The sequence below is a fragment of the Stegostoma tigrinum genome, chromosome 14 (assembly GCF_030684315.1).
Source record: "Stegostoma tigrinum isolate sSteTig4 chromosome 14, sSteTig4.hap1, whole genome shotgun sequence".
Lineage (NCBI taxonomy): Eukaryota > Metazoa > Chordata > Chondrichthyes > Orectolobiformes > Stegostomatidae > Stegostoma > Stegostoma tigrinum.
Window position 1 is genome coordinate 57,400,031 of NC_081367.1, and position 17,450 is coordinate 57,417,480.

General features: G+C 43.7%; 1 protein-coding gene across 7 annotated transcripts in view; it reads right to left on the reverse strand.

The window, feature by feature from the left end:
- The window catches only part of LOC125457787 (phospholipase D1-like), a 169,598-nt gene that overhangs the window by 29,028 nt on the left and 123,120 nt on the right, over window positions 1-17,450 (reverse strand). For 6 of the 7 annotated variants that reach the window (XM_059651188.1, XM_048542382.2, XM_048542383.2 and 3 more), the window contains exons 16-19: window positions 16,989-17,099; window positions 6,932-7,060; window positions 5,798-5,916; window positions 3,028-3,141 (exon numbers count right to left, since the gene is read on the reverse strand). In XM_059651188.1, the coding sequence (XP_059507171.1) occupies window positions 3,028-3,141; window positions 5,798-5,916; window positions 6,932-7,060; window positions 16,989-17,099 (473 nt within the window). The remainder of the gene's footprint in view (window positions 1-3,027; window positions 3,142-5,797; window positions 5,917-6,931; window positions 7,061-16,988; window positions 17,100-17,450) is intronic. The other variant, XM_048542384.2, reaches the window with a different exon arrangement.

A 17,450-nucleotide genomic window follows, 5' to 3' on the forward strand; every position in this document is an offset into this window, starting at 1 on the left:
TTTGTTCAAGTGCAGGCAAATCAGGCAGAATATAGAAAGGGAGTAAGTGACTGGATGATAAGCAGTCAAATTAGGGTGGAGAGGCAGAGATAAGGACAGATGGAAACCACAGTTAAATATACCCAGAAGATAGCTTGCATGAAGGTCCTTGCGGGGAGGGGGTAGTTCCAAAAAGGTCGAATGTTTCACTACTATCTGAAAGGTGAAATGTTACAGCTCTGATCGACAGTCACAGCAATTTATTTTTGTTTGGCAGACAATCACCACCCTAGAATTATGTGTCAGTCACAATTTAATTTAGTCCTCTTTGACAACAGCAGAATAATCTCTTTAACAAAAATCGCTTCGCTAATACCATCTCCAACCTCCCTAACTCTATAAAGCTCTCAATTCCTCAACCCTCAGAGATCTCTGTTCTCTTTCAATTCATGCCTCTTGTGCATTCCAAATTGTCATTGCTCCACTACTGGGCCCCAAGCTCTAGAATCCCCTCCTCAACCCTTTCAGCCTCTCTGTCCCCTTTTTCCTCCTTTAAGAGGCTCCTTAAAACCTGTACCTTACACAGCTGTTTCACACCTGATCTGAACATCTCATGTATCAAAGTTTGTTTGACAACTCCAAATGTGGAGCACAGAAGGATATTTGGCTTTGTTCAAGGAGCAACATATATTATCACTGCTTCATTGGTAAGGGAAGGGGGGAGGTGATATCAACCACAATCCAGGCATCCATTTCCAGAGCAGTTGCTATCCTGGTTTATAGATCCCTGTGCACTCAGAACATTCCTCAGCACCAGATGGAGAAGAGGAGGCAGGGATCTTCTGATGTTCTAGGGCTAATAATCTTCCATCAATGAAATAATTCAGCACTCCACCAACTGTCTACTTGTGGAATCATTCTGTGTGACATTAACCTCCACAAATGTGTGCACTTCAAATTGAAGGTGGGGGAGTGACGTGAGTGGGGTGTCATTTTTTAAACATTCTTGTGCAACGAGAAACCGGACTTCAATGCTTCCCAATCCTGTGAGTTCACCAACTCCAGTAATTTGGGACATTATGTTCCAGAGGGGGAATAGCTGAACCCCTCTGATAATTAAACTAAAACACTCGCCACGATCAATTATATTGAGATTAGGGGTTCCCTTCTAATAATTAGCTCACAGAACACATAGACAAACATGCCTTTCCCCTTGCAATCAGTTAACATTTGTTAAAAGAAAGACAATCCCTGATGTCCACTTTATAAATAACTCTCAACAATTTATTTATTCAGCCCTAACAATGAACAAATAAAGAGAATTTCCAACAAGCCAAACAATTTCCCTCAATAACTGATTATTCCCTAACTGAACCAAATTCTAGTGGAATACTGTTCAAATAAACGCAAGTCCCACTTAATAAAACTCACAATAGGAAAACAATAAATTAAAACTTAATCTCTCCAATTCACACAGATTGTATTCTAGAAATATCCTGTCTTCTGCGCTCTCTTCACAAACACCTTTCTTCCACTAATTCTGCTGTCAGGAATGTTTTAGCAAAATAATTTCTTCGATGAGGACTTTGAGCTAAAATACCTGGAGCAGTGCTAAGCGCTGTGCCACTGTACACAAGCCTACATTCCTATGTAAATCCTCAGAGTCCTATCAAAGCAGTGAGTGATTTATATTCAGCATTCAGGGTTGGGCTGATACACAGACAGGAACATTCACACCTGACAATGTCAGTGTCAAACAAGAAAGATATTGATCATCTCTCCTTGTCATTCAATGACATTACCAACACTCAATCCCTCACTCTTCTCTGGATTGGACAGACCACATGCAGGAAAGATATTTCCCTTGGTTGGGAAATACTTCCAGATCCAAAAGTCATGGTTTCAGGATAGGGGTAGGGGCCATTTTGACTGAAATGAAGAAAAATATCCTCACTTCTATCTTAGGAGGAACCTGTGGAATTCTCTGCCACAGAAGGCTGTGGAGGACAGCTCACTGAATTTATTTAAGAAAAAAGTAGATAGATTGTTAGAGGCTTGGGTGTTAAAGGATAAATGGAGAGCGAGAGTGTGGTGTTGAAATAGAGGATCAGCCACCATAATATTGAATGGTGAAGTGAGTTTGACTGATTGCAAGGTTTCCTCTTGCTCCAATTTTATATATTTCCATGAAACAATCATCAATTGTCCATTTGCATAAGAACCAAATAACATTCATGCTTGGGCTTATGAGCAGCAAATGACATTCACACTACACAAGTGTCAGACAATGAAATCTCCAACAAGAGAAAAACTAGCCATCACCCCTTGACATTCAATGACATGACAGTCACTGGCTTGCCCAATGTCAACATTCTGGGGGTTACCATTGACCAGAAATTGAACTGGACCTGCCGTAAAAATACTTCAGCTATAAGACCAGGTCAGAGGTTAGGAATCCTGGAGTGAAAAACTTGTCTCCTGACTCCCAAAACTGTTCATCACCTACAAGGCACAAATCATGAGTGTGTTGGAATAATCCTTGCTAGCCTGGATGAGTGCAGCTCCAGTAATACTCAGAAACTTGACACCTTCCCATACAAAGCAACTAACTTGACTGGCACCACAGCCACAAACATTTACTCCCTCTACCAGCAACATTCAGTAACAGTAGCATCTACAAGATGCATTGTAGAAGTTCATCAAAACTCCTTAGACAGTGTCTTTCAAATCCAAAACCATTAATATCTCAAAAGAGATGGGCATCAGATAAATGTGACCAACACCATCTGCAAATTCCCCCTCCGTGCCACTCATCATCCTGACTTGTAAATATATGACTAATTCTTTACGTGTCACTGGGTCAATATCCTGAAATTCCCTCCCTATTAGCAATGATTCAAAGAGGTGGCTCACCACCATCTTCTCGAGGTCAAGTACCAATGGGCAATAAATGTCAATAATGTTTACGTCCTAAGAATCTATTTTCAAAAGAATGTTGCTGTATGTGTAAGCTTTAGTTAAATAATAAAAACGGCAGCACACACTGACTTGCACTCGAGCATGGACTGATCCAGGCACTTGGTATCTCAACTCATTTGCTGTTGACATTGATTTTGGCACGAGATATGGGTAGGATAGAGGCCGATATTTTGCTTTAACAATCTGGAAAAGATGAGAAAAAAAACACTACATGATCCTTGTGTCAAACTAAATCAACAAAAGTTCTAAGTGCATTCAGTATTATAGCAGTATGAACAGTCACTTAATGGGCAGGCTGTCTCACCTCTGACTGAGGACTGGGGGTTTGAGACTTCAGTCTAGACATTTGAGTTCATAATCTGGACTAACATCCCCGGTGCAGAACTGAGGCAATGCTCTACTATTGGGAGTCAGTATTGATGAAGCACTGCACTGTCAGATGGTCAGTACTGAGGGAGTGCCGCACTGTCAGAGGGTCAGCAGTGAGGGAGTTTCGCACTGTCAGAGGGTCAGAACCAAGGGAGTACTGCACTGACAGAGGATCAGTACTGAGGGACTGCCACACTGTCAGAGGGTCAGCACTGAGGGATAACTGCACTGTCGGAGGGTCAGTGCTGAGAGAGCGCCACACTGTCGGAGGGTCAGTACTGAGAGAGCGCCGCACTGTCGGAGGGTCAGTACTGAGGGAGCGCCGCACTGTCGGAGGGTCAGTACTGAGGGAGCGCCGCACTGTCGGAGGGTCAGTACTGAGGGAGCGCCGCACTGTCGGAGGGTCAGTACTGAGGGAGCGCCGCACTGTCGGAGGGTCAGTACTGAGAGAGCACTGCACTGTCGGATGGTCAGTACTGAGGGAGCACTACCCTGTTGGAATGTTAGTACTGAGGGAGTGCTGCACTGTCAAAGGGTATATGCTGAGGAATGCAGCACTGTTGGAGGTTTAAACTTTCTGGGAGACTGATGATCAGTCTAGCTGCTAGAGTGGACGTTTAAGATCTGACAACTACTGTTTGGAAGAACAGCAGGGTCATTATTCTTAATGAAGTGAGCAATACCTATCCCTCAACCAATATTATAAAAACAAACTATCTGGTTATTATAAAATTGTACTTGTGGGAGCTTACTGTCGGCAAAGCAACTGCTTTGTTCCCTGCTTTAGAACAAAGAATACCAAACAAAGAAAAATAAGCACAGGAATAGGCCCTTCGGCCTTCCAAGCCTGCACCAATCCACATCCTCTGTCTAAACCTGTCACCTATTTTCCAAGGATTTGTATCCCTTTGCTCCTGCCTATTTATGTATCTGTCTAGGTACATCTTAAATGACGCTATAGTGCCCACCACTACCACCTCCGCTGGCAACGCGTTCCAGGCGCCCATCACCCACTGTGTAATGATGTTTCCATGCATATCCCCCTTAAACTTTTCCCCTCTTACCTTGAACTCGTGACCCCTAGTAATTGAGTCCCCCACTCTGGGAAAAAGCTTCTTGCTATCCACCCTGTCTATACCCCTCATGATTTTGTAGACCTCAATCAGGTCCCCCCTCAACTTTGGTCTTTCTAATGTAAATAATCCTAATCTATTCAACCTCTTTTCATCGCTAGCAACCTCCATACCAGGCAACATCCTGGTGAACTTCCTATGCACCCTCTCCAAAGCGTCTACATCCTTTTGGTAATGTGGCAACCAGAACAGTAAGTAGTATTCCAAACGTGGTCGAACCAAAGTCCTATACAACTGTAACATGACCTACCAACTCTTGTACTCAATACCCGGTCCAATGAATGAAAGCATGCCGTCTTAACTTCTTGACCACTCTATCGACCTGTATTGTCACCTTCAGGGTACAATGGACCTGAACACCTAGATCTCTCTGTGCATCAATTTTCCCCAGGGCTTTTCCATTTACCGTATAGTCACTCTTGAATCAGGTTTTCCAAAATGCATCACCTCGCATTTGCCTTGATTGAACTCTGTCTGCCATTTCTCTGCCCAAATCTCCAATCTATATTTCTTCAGCTGCATTCTCCGACAGTCTCATTCACTATCTGCTACTCCACCAATCTTAGTGTTGTCTGCAAACTTGCTAATCAGACCATCTATACCTTCCTCCAGATCATTTATATATATCACAAACAACAGCGGTCCCAACATGGATCCCTATGGAACAACTCCCTTACACTACAACTCTCTGTCTCCTGTTGCACAGCCAGTACTCTATCCATCTAGCTAGTACACCCTGGTCCTCATGCGACTTCACCTTCTTCATCAGCTTCCCATGGGGAACCTTATCAAACACCTTACCGAAGTCCATATGAAATCCATTATGATAGTTGAAACAACTTAAAAACAGTAAGTGTTTGAAAAGTGCTTTGGGACATCTTGAATTCATGAAAGTCACTGTGAAAATGCAAAATCTTTCTTTGTTTACTGGAGATTGGAGCAGACAATGATAGGCCTGGCTGAACACTGCACTCCACTTCTCTGCAACATAGATGCTGCTTGGTTTCAGTTCCTAAGTCAAAGCTAAGCCCTGAGTCACTAGGAAAATACTCCAGATGCTGGAAATCTAAAATCAAAAATAATAGAAATTATCAGTGGTTTGACAGAAAATTGAATTCTAATGAAACCTCATATCTTTTAATGTTTCTCTGTTTCTCACTTCACAAATGCTGCCAGACCAACTGAATATTTCCAGCACTTTGACCAGGCTTTGCTAGTTAGTCTCCACATTGCAAAGTGAAGTTTGGAAAACAAGCTTTGGACTCAGTTTACTGCTCTGTGTAACTGCCCGGTAACAGATGAGTCAGTCTGATGGACTGATTGAGGGAGGGAGTCACCTTTGTGAAGTTCCAGCGTTGGATGAAATGCCGTGCCACACTGCGAGCGGCCTTCCCATGCACCACTGCAGCGATGTCATGCCAAGGCATTCTGGGTGTGTTGTAGCGGTCGATGAAATCTGAGGGACAGATGGAGATGTTAGCCAAGGGCCGTGAGATCAGAACCCGAACACGGCCACATCCCTGTGTCAGTGGGCAGCCACACCACGTTGATGAGAACACAGGGAAGTGGAAATCAGGAAGGTCTCAGGCTCAGTCCCAGGCCTGGCTCTGGTGGTACTTTGTCTAATTTGTTTCTGGATATTTAGATGAGTTGCATGCCGTACTGTGGAAAATTCATTGACTGTTTGAAGAATTTGGTCTTCCTTTTGCAACATCTTTCCTACTCAACCCATAACACCAACTATTCACCCCTGAAGACGTGAAAAGTGGAGGCCATTCTGTCCTTTAAATCTGTTCTCCCATTCAACGAGATTGTAGTCGATCAGCAAATTGGTACTATATTCCCACCTCAGCCCCATCATTCCTAATATCTGTGGGTCACAAAGTGTCTATCATATAGAAGATGCACTGCAGCATCTCACAAGGCTCCTATGACTTGCCTTTAAAGCACATGGTGTTCGACCAGCAAGAGCCGCATTCCATTTACCTTCTCAATTACTTAGTGTATTCTAACTTTTAGTCATTCATGCTGGAGGACACCCAGATCCCTCTGTACCTCAGCATTCTGCAGTCCCTCTCCATTTAAACGTTTAAGAACTCATATCCACTAATGGTGGAATGTCAAAAAAATGATGGATGCACAAACGCCCCATAGACACCTCAGGGAAAAGGTTTGAGATGTGTATAAGAGAGACAGGGGTTGCCATGAAGGGTTTTTCAAATATGAGAACTTTAAAATCAAGTTGTGCCAGACTAGGTGCCAATGCAGGTCAGAGAGCTTACAGGGCATTGGATGAAAGGGACTTGGAATGAAGGGACAATCAGCTATAATAATATTTCATGGTAAAACAGGCCCAAAGGGCCGAATGGCCTACTCCTTTCCTGTTTTCTATATGTCTATGGTAAGTTAGGACATGGGGGCAGCGAGCCATGATTAAAGACATCAAGAGTATCTGATGTGACTTAACTCACCGTCAAATGGTTTGTCCAACTGGACCCAGTCCTTGTAAACAAAGTTGCAATAGTCCTTTCCATGCCAGAACCTTGTCTGTCCGACCAAATCTTTGATATTTGCATGTGGGCCACATTCTGAGCTCCTGTCTGCCTCAGAATTTACAACAAAGATGTAAATAAAATATTCAACATGTATACAAATGGATTTCCCAGAACTACTGCATTTCTTTTAGATTTGGGGGAACAGCAAATGTTTACCATCTGCCAGTCACCCATTCTATTTCTTCTAATTTTCTTCAAACACTTTTGTTTATTAGTTCTGGAACTATTAGAAATGGTCAAGATGTAGCTGTCGGATTGTCTAGAGCAAATTAATTAAGGTAGCAAAGAATCTGAGTGACTGTCACAGGGCACCATGATGTGTCAGGTAAGTGATATGGTGGGAATATGGTGGGGAGTTGAGGACTGTGGGGCAAGGAAGGTTGGAGGATTCCAACTTTCAGCAACATGCCCAGAAGTGAAGAAGCTGATGCAGGTTCGGCCTGAAAAGTAATTTGTTGACTCAAAGGCCACTTCAGTTATAGCATGTCCTGCGTTCATCTGTCCAGGCAGCATTCCGGTACCTGGTATTGCAGGTTAAAGGCCTATACTAACTGGGTCAGATGAGGCCTGCACTGGCCCAGGCATGAGCTGAGGCCTGCAATGACCCAGTCATGAGCTGAGGCCTGCACTGACCCTGACATGAGATGAAGCAGCTCTCAAGCATAGGTTGATTCAGCTACACTGCAGTTACAGAGTGAGGTCTGTTTGTGCACAGCCAAATGTTAGGTCTGACTCTGATGGATATGAGACCCACTTTTAAATATGCTTAAATGTTTTAACCAGAAAATATATGTACAATCACACTTCAGATCGGAGTGCAGGCTCCAATGGGTTATATCAGTGTGAGTTTGAAAAAAAACGAACACAATACAGAAACCCACAAGCAACAGCATCTCGGCAAACCTTTGGCAAGTATGGCAGTCATCTGGGTTCAACTTATATGCATTAATGTTTAAATTCCATTTGAGCTGAACAGAAATGCAAAAGCAGCAGGATAACGCTTGACGTGTCAGAGAGGAGAGGGAGAGAGGCATGCAGGAACTGAAAGCATGGAATTGGTGATCTAGCTGGGAAATACAAGATTGCCCAATATTGTGAGTGAGAGGATGCAGCCAGACTCGCCAGGATTTTAATGGTGTTAAAACTTAACCAATGCGCTTTGAATTCTGACTTCTTCAGTTTGTGAACTAACACGCAGATTATACAAGTTCTCCCCTGCAATTAAAAAAAACACTTCAGTATAGAGTTGGAATAATCACACAGCGTAATACTTTTTGTGTTGACCATTCTATCCCCTTCTACAAGAACACACATCTACAAACCAAAAGAAGAAAAAAAGTGAACAAGGTGGAATAAAGCAGTCACTGAATGAAATTGGATCCTAGTAGAAGAGACACTGCAATTATAAAATATCGATATCTCCAAACTCCTGTGCACCCAAATCAAAATCAATCCACCAGAGGTGACTTTGCCTTCCGTCTGTGACGGCCCCCCTAAAATCCTTTTCCTTTAAAGCCGACCATCTTGCTCACTCCTCACCTAATATCATGTGATATAGTCTCAAATCTTGTTGGGAAGGTGTGACTGTAAGGCACTTTGTGGTGTTTTTCTGTTAAGTATCTTAAGTAAATTCCCAGGACAGGTACAGCTAGATACACTATCAAGATTCCTCTACTCTGTCCCCATCAAACATTTTCAGGCAGGTTCAACATGGGACTAGAGACAGAGTAAAGCTCCGCCTAGACTGTCCCTAACAAATATTTCCAGGACAGGTACGTCACAGGGTTATATGTAGGGTAAAGCTCTCTCTACATTGTCTGCATCAAATCTTCCCAGGACAGGGACAGCATTGCATTAGATATACATTAAAGCTTCCTCTACGCTGTCCCCAAACATTTCTAGGCAAGTTTAACATGGGGCTAGATACAGAGTATAGCTTCCTTTGTACTGTCCCCATCAAACATTCTCTGGACAGCTACACAGCACTAATACACAGTAAAGTTTGCTCTACACTGTCAGCCTCTAACACTCCCAGGCAAAGTACAGCATGTTCTGAAACAAAGAGTAAAGGTCTCCCTACACTGTTCCTATCAAACATTCTCAGGACAGCCAGGCTGAGACAGGATAAAAGTTTTAACTTCATGTTCTGTTGTCATTGTGAGATTTTAAAGTTCAGTTTGTTGCAATTTCCTGTGCTATTGTTTGAATAGTCAGAGCCTGGCTTTTGGGCCCCTCTTTGTGCTGTGAAAGAATCAGCTGTGTGTTCCAGAATATGTCATAAAGCACTGTCAGAGTCCAATGCTCACACTGAAGTGACTATACACCTGCCATCTTCTCCCATTGACTGGAATTATGTGTTTTGTTCTAAAAGCTGACATTTAGTTGGGACTGAGTGGGGTTGTAACAAGGTTGCTTTGTACTGGAACACAGAGCCTGCTGTGTGCTCAGAGCCAAGGGGCCTGCCTTGGTGGAGCTTTTCTTCCAAGAACAACTTAATTAATTGATCCTCAGCCTCACAATGTTGTTTCTGTTCAGGGTGACAGGGAAATTAAACCTTCTCTCACTAGTGAAAAACCCTTACAAACATGCTCCATTCTACTTATTAACTTCACACAAAGTTTTAGTCAAAGTTTGCTGAAAGAGTTCCAAGTTTATTCCAGGTGAATCCTAATTGATAACAGCCACAGCAAACTGAGATGAAACAGCACCTTTAGCATGGCAAAATGTCCCGAGGCGCTTCACTGGAACAATTGCCAAATTAACTTTGATCTCAACCTACTTAAAGGAGGTATCTGAAATGAAAACAAGCTCAGCCCATCTGACAGCTTCTGCAGAGAGAAAAAGAGTTAATTTTCAAAGCTAATGACTCTTTGGAATGAAAGTGAATTTTTCTGAAGAAGAGTCATATTGGACTTGCAACATTAACTGTGTTTCTCTCTTCACAGATGCTGTCAGACCTGCTGAGTTTCTCAGCGTTTTCCACTTTTATTTCCTGTGTCTGCAGTATTTTACGCTTGTTTTAATGAAGTATCGGGACATGCAGAGGTCAGTCAAAGACAAAGACTTCAAGGAGCTTCTAAGCCCCATTCCAGAGAGTCAATGGCACAGCCTGAGGTGGGACTTGGAGATGGAACAATGATAATGAGCAGGAAAACAACTAATCTTCAGACAACTGCCAGAACCGGATCCCCAAATGGAGGTTTACATGGGTTGCTATGACCTAATGGACTATGAATCCAGAGACCCCAGGTAATGTCCTGGGGACCCATGCTCAAATCCCACCATGGCAGATGGTCGAATTTGAATTCAATAAAAATCTAGAATTAAGATTCCAATGGTGAGCATGAAACCATTGCCGATTGTCAGGAAAAGGTCATCTGGTTCACTCACTCCCTTTAGGAAGGAAATCTGCCATCTTTACCTGCCTAACTGTGACTCCAGCCCCAATAACAATGTGGTTGACTGTCAACTATTAGGGATGGGCAATAAATACTGGCCTGGCCAGTGATGTCCACATCCCATGAATGAATACGTAAAAAAAAGCTCATCACCACGCCAAACCCTAAACTGAAGCAGATTCGATGCTAAATTGGAAAAAGTTAGAAACCCTGGGCATTCATACATGAGTTGGGTGTGCATTTTGTAAACTGCACAGGTTGGGTTTTCCTGAGAATGCAGGGAAGTTCTTCCTCTGGTAGTTGGATGAGAAGACAGGCCACGAAAGTTCAGCCTGCAATGTTAATGCAAATAAACTCTCCACAATGATACAAAATAAATACAAATGCTGTCAATACAGTTTGGGGAGAGAAATATGGAAATATAAACAGATGTTGAGATAAGATTTGCATGACTTTGACATCTCCTTTGCTTTTTCTTACTAAATAATTTCTTGTCCTTGAAACTTTAATTCTTACTTCGGCCTGTTACCGTGGTCACTACAGGTTGTGGAATACGTCAACCATGTCACAAGGCCTGATGCGTTTGGCTACTCCATCCATTGGCACTGCCCAACTTTCAAGAGTTTCCAGAATATTCTGTTTTTACCTTGAGCCTGGAATTGTTTCAGTGCAGGGAGCAATGAGTGACAGGGCCAAGAACGCGGTGGTAAATCCTATGCGAGATGCTGGACAGGCTCAGTCTGTATCTGTCAGGGTAGAGTGTGTGACGAGTGATCTAATACACATACAATCCTGAAGGGATTGAGCAGAGAGAACATGAGGAGGATGGCTTGTGTTGTGGTAAAGACTAAACTTGGGGTACAGTTTAAGAATAAGGGTTCTTCCTCTTAAGGCAGAGATAAGAAGAAACGTTTTATCTGTGAAGGGCATTGGCTGTGGAATTCTCCTCCCCAGAATGTAATGGGGGCCATTGGATTTATTCAAGGCCGAGGTCAATAGATTTCTCATAGACAAGGTGGTCAGCAGTCAGTTGGGGGAGCAGACAGAAAAAAGATGAACCAAACCGAGGCAGTAATGAATTTACAGGCTTGAAGGACCAAATGGCCTACTCCTGCTCTTCAGTCATATGTTCCTGTGGCGCTCCAACCAGGGGTCTGGGCCACACACAATTCCTCACCAGGTGACCACACTGTCGTACTCACCAATGAGGTACACACTTTGGCAGGTTGGATCCTTTCTCAATTCCCTCAGATCTAGTCTTTATCCCTTCCATCATGTCTGTAGGATGGCCCATGGCAAAAGCATTCGAAAACATACAGTCAGGTTATCAAACATACCTGGAGGACTTCCAGTTCCACCTCAGAGGCTGGTGCATCCTATGGCTATGGAAGCTCAGTCTTTGAGAATGTTTCAGGTAGAGATTGTTAGATTTCTGATTACCATTAGCGTACATGCTTAGGGGTTTGAAGTGCATAAAAGGCATTGAAGTATTTGATCAGCCATGGTTATATTGAATGTTAGGGCAGTTTTGATGGGTTAATTGTCTTTCTCTTGCTCCTATGTTCCTCAGTACTACCTCCCTCAAACCCTCCACTGCCTTTGATTTGTCACATTGTTTTTGTCTAGAATCCAGTGGTGAATGAGCAGAATCTTCCTTCACTTAAACATTGGAAAGACAAAAGGTAGGGTCTGAATCGCTGTTACAATCATTTCCCAGCACTGAATTGAGTCACGAGCTTGGCAATTGCTTTAAGTTGATGCAGACAGTTCACTTCCTTTGTGTTCTAAAATGCCTTTAGTTGAATTTCCAAACCCATAAGAAAATAAAGTACTGCAGATGCTGGAAATCTGAAGAAGATACAAAAATTGCTGGAGATACTCTGCAGATCTGGCAGCAATCATGGAGAGAAGGCAGAGTTAAAGTTTCAGGTGATGAATTGACAAAATGTCTCTGGACCCAAAACACTGACTGTGTTCTCTCCACAGATGCTGCCAAATATGCTGAGTTTCTCCAGCAATTTCTATCTTTGTTCCAAACCCACATCAAGTCTCTGAGACAAACTATTTCCAAGTCAGTAGATCCTCCTGACCTTTTCATTCCGTCAGCTTATCTTTTTTTTGGAATTTTCCCTCCTCCCGCCCCTTGTTATTTCTGAACATCAATTTCCTAATGAATTCCTGGCTGACATCTTATCTTCCACTCCTGTGTGACCTGAATTCCATTCCAAATTCTGCTGACAATATCCTAACACACTCTATGTCCTGTTCACATACCATTTCATCTTTTGGCTCCCAATTTCAAAATGATAAACCATGGTCTCTCTGCTCTGTAACCTCCTCTAGCTCTCCTAGTTATCTGCCCTCCTCCGAGCAGACGTTGGCACCTCCCAGGCGTTACTGATCTGTCACTGGTGGTCATACTTGCAGTCACCTGGAGGTTGAACTCTCAGATTTACTCCTCAAACATAGAGTCATAGAGTTACAGAGATATATGGCACGGAAACAGACCCTTCTGTCCAACTTGTCCTATATGAATCTAGTCCCATTTGCCAGCATTTGGCCCATATCCCTCGAAACTCTTCCTATTCATATACCCATCCAGATGCCTTTTAAAGGTTGCAATCATACCACCCTCCACCATTTCCCCTGGCAGTTCATTCCATGTACGCACCACCCTCTGTGTGAAAAAGTTGCCCCTTACGTCCATTTTATATCTTACCCCTCTCAGCTTAAACCTATGCCTTCTCATTTTGGACTCCCCCACCCCAGGTAAAAGACCTTACCTATTTACCATATCCACGTCCCTTGTGATTTTATAAACCTCTATAAGGTCACCCCTCAGCCTTTGACAATCCAGGGAAAATAGCTGCAGCCTATTCAGACTCTCCCTATAACTCAAACTCTCCGACCCTGGCAACACCCTCATAAATCTTTTCTGAACCCTTTCTAGTTTCACAACATCCTTCCTATAGGGAGGGAGGCCAGAATATCACGTAATGCTCCAAAAATGGTAGAACCAATGTCCTGTACAGCCGCAACATAACCTCCCAACTCCTACACTTAATGCACTGTCCAATAAAGGCAAGCGTACCATATGCCTTCTTCACTATCCTTTCTACCTACATCTTCTTCAATCTTGAAGACATTGCTTCTAGCCTTCCACTGTGATGGAGACTTTGTTCACTAGTTTGTTAGGTATGATCCTTCCTCTGACAAAACCATTCTGATGATCCCTGATCAAACCTGCCTCTCCAAGTGGAGATTACTTCTCTCCTTCAGAATTTTCTCCAGTTATTTCCCACCATTGATGTGAGACTGTGGTATATAATCTGAACTATAATTGCCTAGTTTACGCCTATCATACTTGTTCAAAAGTGGAACCATATCAGCCGATCTCCAATCCTCTGGGACTTTCCCATGTCACCAGAAATGACTTAAACATTCAGGTTGGAGACTCTATTATTTCTTCTCTACAGCAGCCTGGGATACCACATATCTGGACCTTTTTCTAAAATTTATTCATGCGCTGAGGGCACCGCTCTGCAAGCATTCATTGCCCATTTCCAATTGTTAATAGTCAATCATTTTGCTGCTGGTCAGGAGTCACACGTAGGAGGTGGTAGAAGGCTGTGTGTGTGCCTGAAGACTTGCCCACAGTTCATGAAGGTGTCAGGACAGGTTAAATGGGTAGTTCAGAAGGCATTCAGGACACTTGCCTTTATCAGCCAAGGCATGGAGTATAAGAGCAGGGGTATTACATTGGAGCTGCATAGGACTTTGGTTAGGTCACAGATGAGTACTGTGTGCACACTTCACCTCCAAGGGATGTGATTTCAGTGGAGGGAGTGCAGACAAGATTCACCAGGATGTTGCCTGAGATGGAGTATTTCAGATGCGAAGAGAGGCTTGGATAAGCTTGGGTTGTTTTCTCTGGGGCAGAGAAGGTGGGGGTGGGGGTCCTGTTTGAGGTGAATATGATTATGAGGGGCATGAACATGGTGGGTAGGAAGTAGCTGGTCCGCATTGTTGAAAGGCCAATAAGAAGGGGAATAACTTTAAAGTGAAAGGCAGGAGGTTGAGTGGGGAGTTGAGGATAGTGTTTTTTTACCCAGAGGAGGGTGAGTGTCTGGAGTGTAGTTGAGGGGGGTAAACTTTAAAAAGTACTTGGATGGGTGCTTGAAGTGTCCAAGGCTATAGTGCTAGTGCTGAAAAGTGTAAACCTAAAGTAGTTTTGGTGATACAGACTTGATGGGCCAAAGGTCCTGTTTTGTACAGTGTGCTTCTATGATTCTCAATGCAAATCCTTTCTTTCACATAATCACTTTAAGAAAGGGAAAAGGCATGTGAGAGTGTGGGGGCCTTGCTTAAGGCAGAAGGCTGGGCTTTGAGGATGGGCAACAATTCAGGAATTCTTTCTCGATTTCCCTTAGATTTGTAAATCATTGCTACAGACCATTTCCTCTCACCAATGGCTGTGATCCAGAATGGTGTTATCTTCAAAGTGGCTGAAAGTAGATGACTGGAGTGACGGTGGTCACTATGTGAATTTAATTAAACAATCACCTTTGAATTGTTTTCCTATAATCTGTAGACAAATTTTGTTTAATGTTATTTCCAATTCCATAACTGTGCATGCACTCAGACGGTCTGATTTAGTGCTTACTTAAAACATTCACTGCTAAGTGCAAAGTTCTCAGATCGTACATCAGCTGCAAAGCCTGGAACTGATTTCAAGCGATAGTTTGCAAACATTGATGTCACCTCCTATCTCTGAGTTTGTATCTGCCTGTGCTGATAACAGCTAGTTTCCCAGAACCCGACCACGCTGGAAGATGTTTACTAAATACCCATTGCGTTTCTGAAGAAGTAATCTGTGTAAACTGACAAACTTGTGCCTTCAATTTCTGCTTTAGTGACTTCTATGAACAAATTAGGCTGAATCTCCAGTACAGTGGAGTAATGTACTGCTGCACTTTCTGTAGGTGGTACAGATTAGATAAGGGCTCAGAAATAATGGGAACTGCAGATGCTGGAGAATCCAAGATAACGAAGTGTGGAGCTGGATCAACACAGCAGGCCACGCAGCATCTTGGGTGCACAAAAGCTGATGCTTCAGGACTAGACCCTTCATCAGAAAATGGGGATGGGGAGGGGATTCCGAAATAAATAGGGAGACAGGGGGAGGCGGACTGAAGATGGATAGAGGACAAGATATGGGGAGGAGAGTAGTGCCATAATGATGCCACCTGTAGGTTGCAGGAACAGCAGCTCATATTCTGCTTGGGAACCCTGCAGCCCAATGGTATCAATGTGGATTTCACCAGCTTCAAAATCTCCCCTCCTCCCACTGCATCCCAAAACCAGCCCAGCCTGCCTAACCTGTTCTTTCTCTCACCTATCCCCTCCTCCCACCCCAGCCGCACCTCCATTTCCTACCTACTAACCTCATCCTGTCCCCTTGACCTGTCCGTCCTCCCTGGACTGACCTATCCCCTCCCTAACTCCCCACCTATACTCTCCTCTCCACCTATCTTCTCCTCTATCCGTCTTCAGTCCGCCTCCCCCTCTCTCCTTATTTATTTCAGAATCCTCTCCCCATCCCCCTTTTCTGATGAAGGGTCTAGGCCCGAAACGTCAGCTTTTGTTGCTTGGCCTGCTGTGTTCATCAAGCCCCATACTTTGTTATCTTGGATAAGGGCTTTTAGCTTTACAGCATCTGGAAATTTCCAGAACAATGCTAGTCAGTTGGGGACTCTCGTCCAGTTTCATTGCTTAGCTAACAGCAAAGCATTATCAGAAATTGCTGGTAAGGCATCATCTGTGGAGAGAAATTGGAGTTAACGTGTCCAGTGACCCAAAATGTTAACTCTGCTTTCTCTCCTAAGATGCTGCCAGACCTGATGAGCTATTCCAGCAATTTTTATTTTTGTTTCTGATTTACAGCATTGGCAGTCGTTTCAGTTTTTAATGAAGTAAAATCTCTTGTCATTGGCTTGTCCATTGCTTAAGCATCATTCTACACAGGACTCTTACACAATCAGCCATGAGATCATAATCAGATCATCTACTTTCTGAGATATTGAGTGAGAAGTACATATTGGTGATGGGGCACTGGGGACAACACCCTAGCTCTGTTTCCAATTGTGCCACGGATTATTTGATGGCCAGCTGAATGATGGGCAGTCTCACCTGAAAGGCAGCACCTCCAACATTGTAGGACTGCCTCAGCGCTGCGCTGGCAGTGTTGGGCAAGCCCCTGTTGTGGGACTCGACTCCATGACTATCTGCCTCACAGACAAGGCAGCTACCCAGAGAACCGGGGTTTTCAGTGTCAGGGTTGGATGAAGCTGTGACTTATCACACCACACGTTCAGGTCTACTGTATTCACTACCTCCCACTCTCCAACAGGAAGGGACAGAGGTAGAAGCTGCCCACCACACACCAAAGCTGAAGCACCCAAGCACCACCACTTCCCATTGCAGATAAGAGTCACAGTCTCCCCACTGGGAGTAGCAAAGCCCTGCTGGAAGACCAAAGGGAAAAAGGAGAAGCATTGCTCACAATTTTAACTCACCGTTCTCCGATCGAGAGGGCCCGGGATTACTGGTATGGTGATACAATCTCTTCAAGTTGGGCAACCTATCCCTGATTAAGTTCCATTGGCTGTTGGAAGAGTTAAACCAACCTGCAGAGAGTCATAGGGCAGCTGGTCTGTGGCAGTGTTCATAGAATTTACCACTTCACCCCATCCTGAAGCTCCTCCCTAGGGGCAGTTCTCAAAGCCACTCTGACCCAAACCCACCTGCTGTGAAGATTGACCCACCCTTTTTGCCTCATGAGGAGAGTTTTGGCACAAGTTGAAAGCAGCTGCTGCCCTGAGTCAGCCTTAACCCTTGACATTGTGTAAAAGGCAATTTTTTAAACCGATGGAATAAAATACAAGAATGTTTCCAATTATGCCATGTCTCACGGCTGGTATGTAATATACATGCAAGAAACACACTCCTGATATAATAACATATCATGACATGTGACC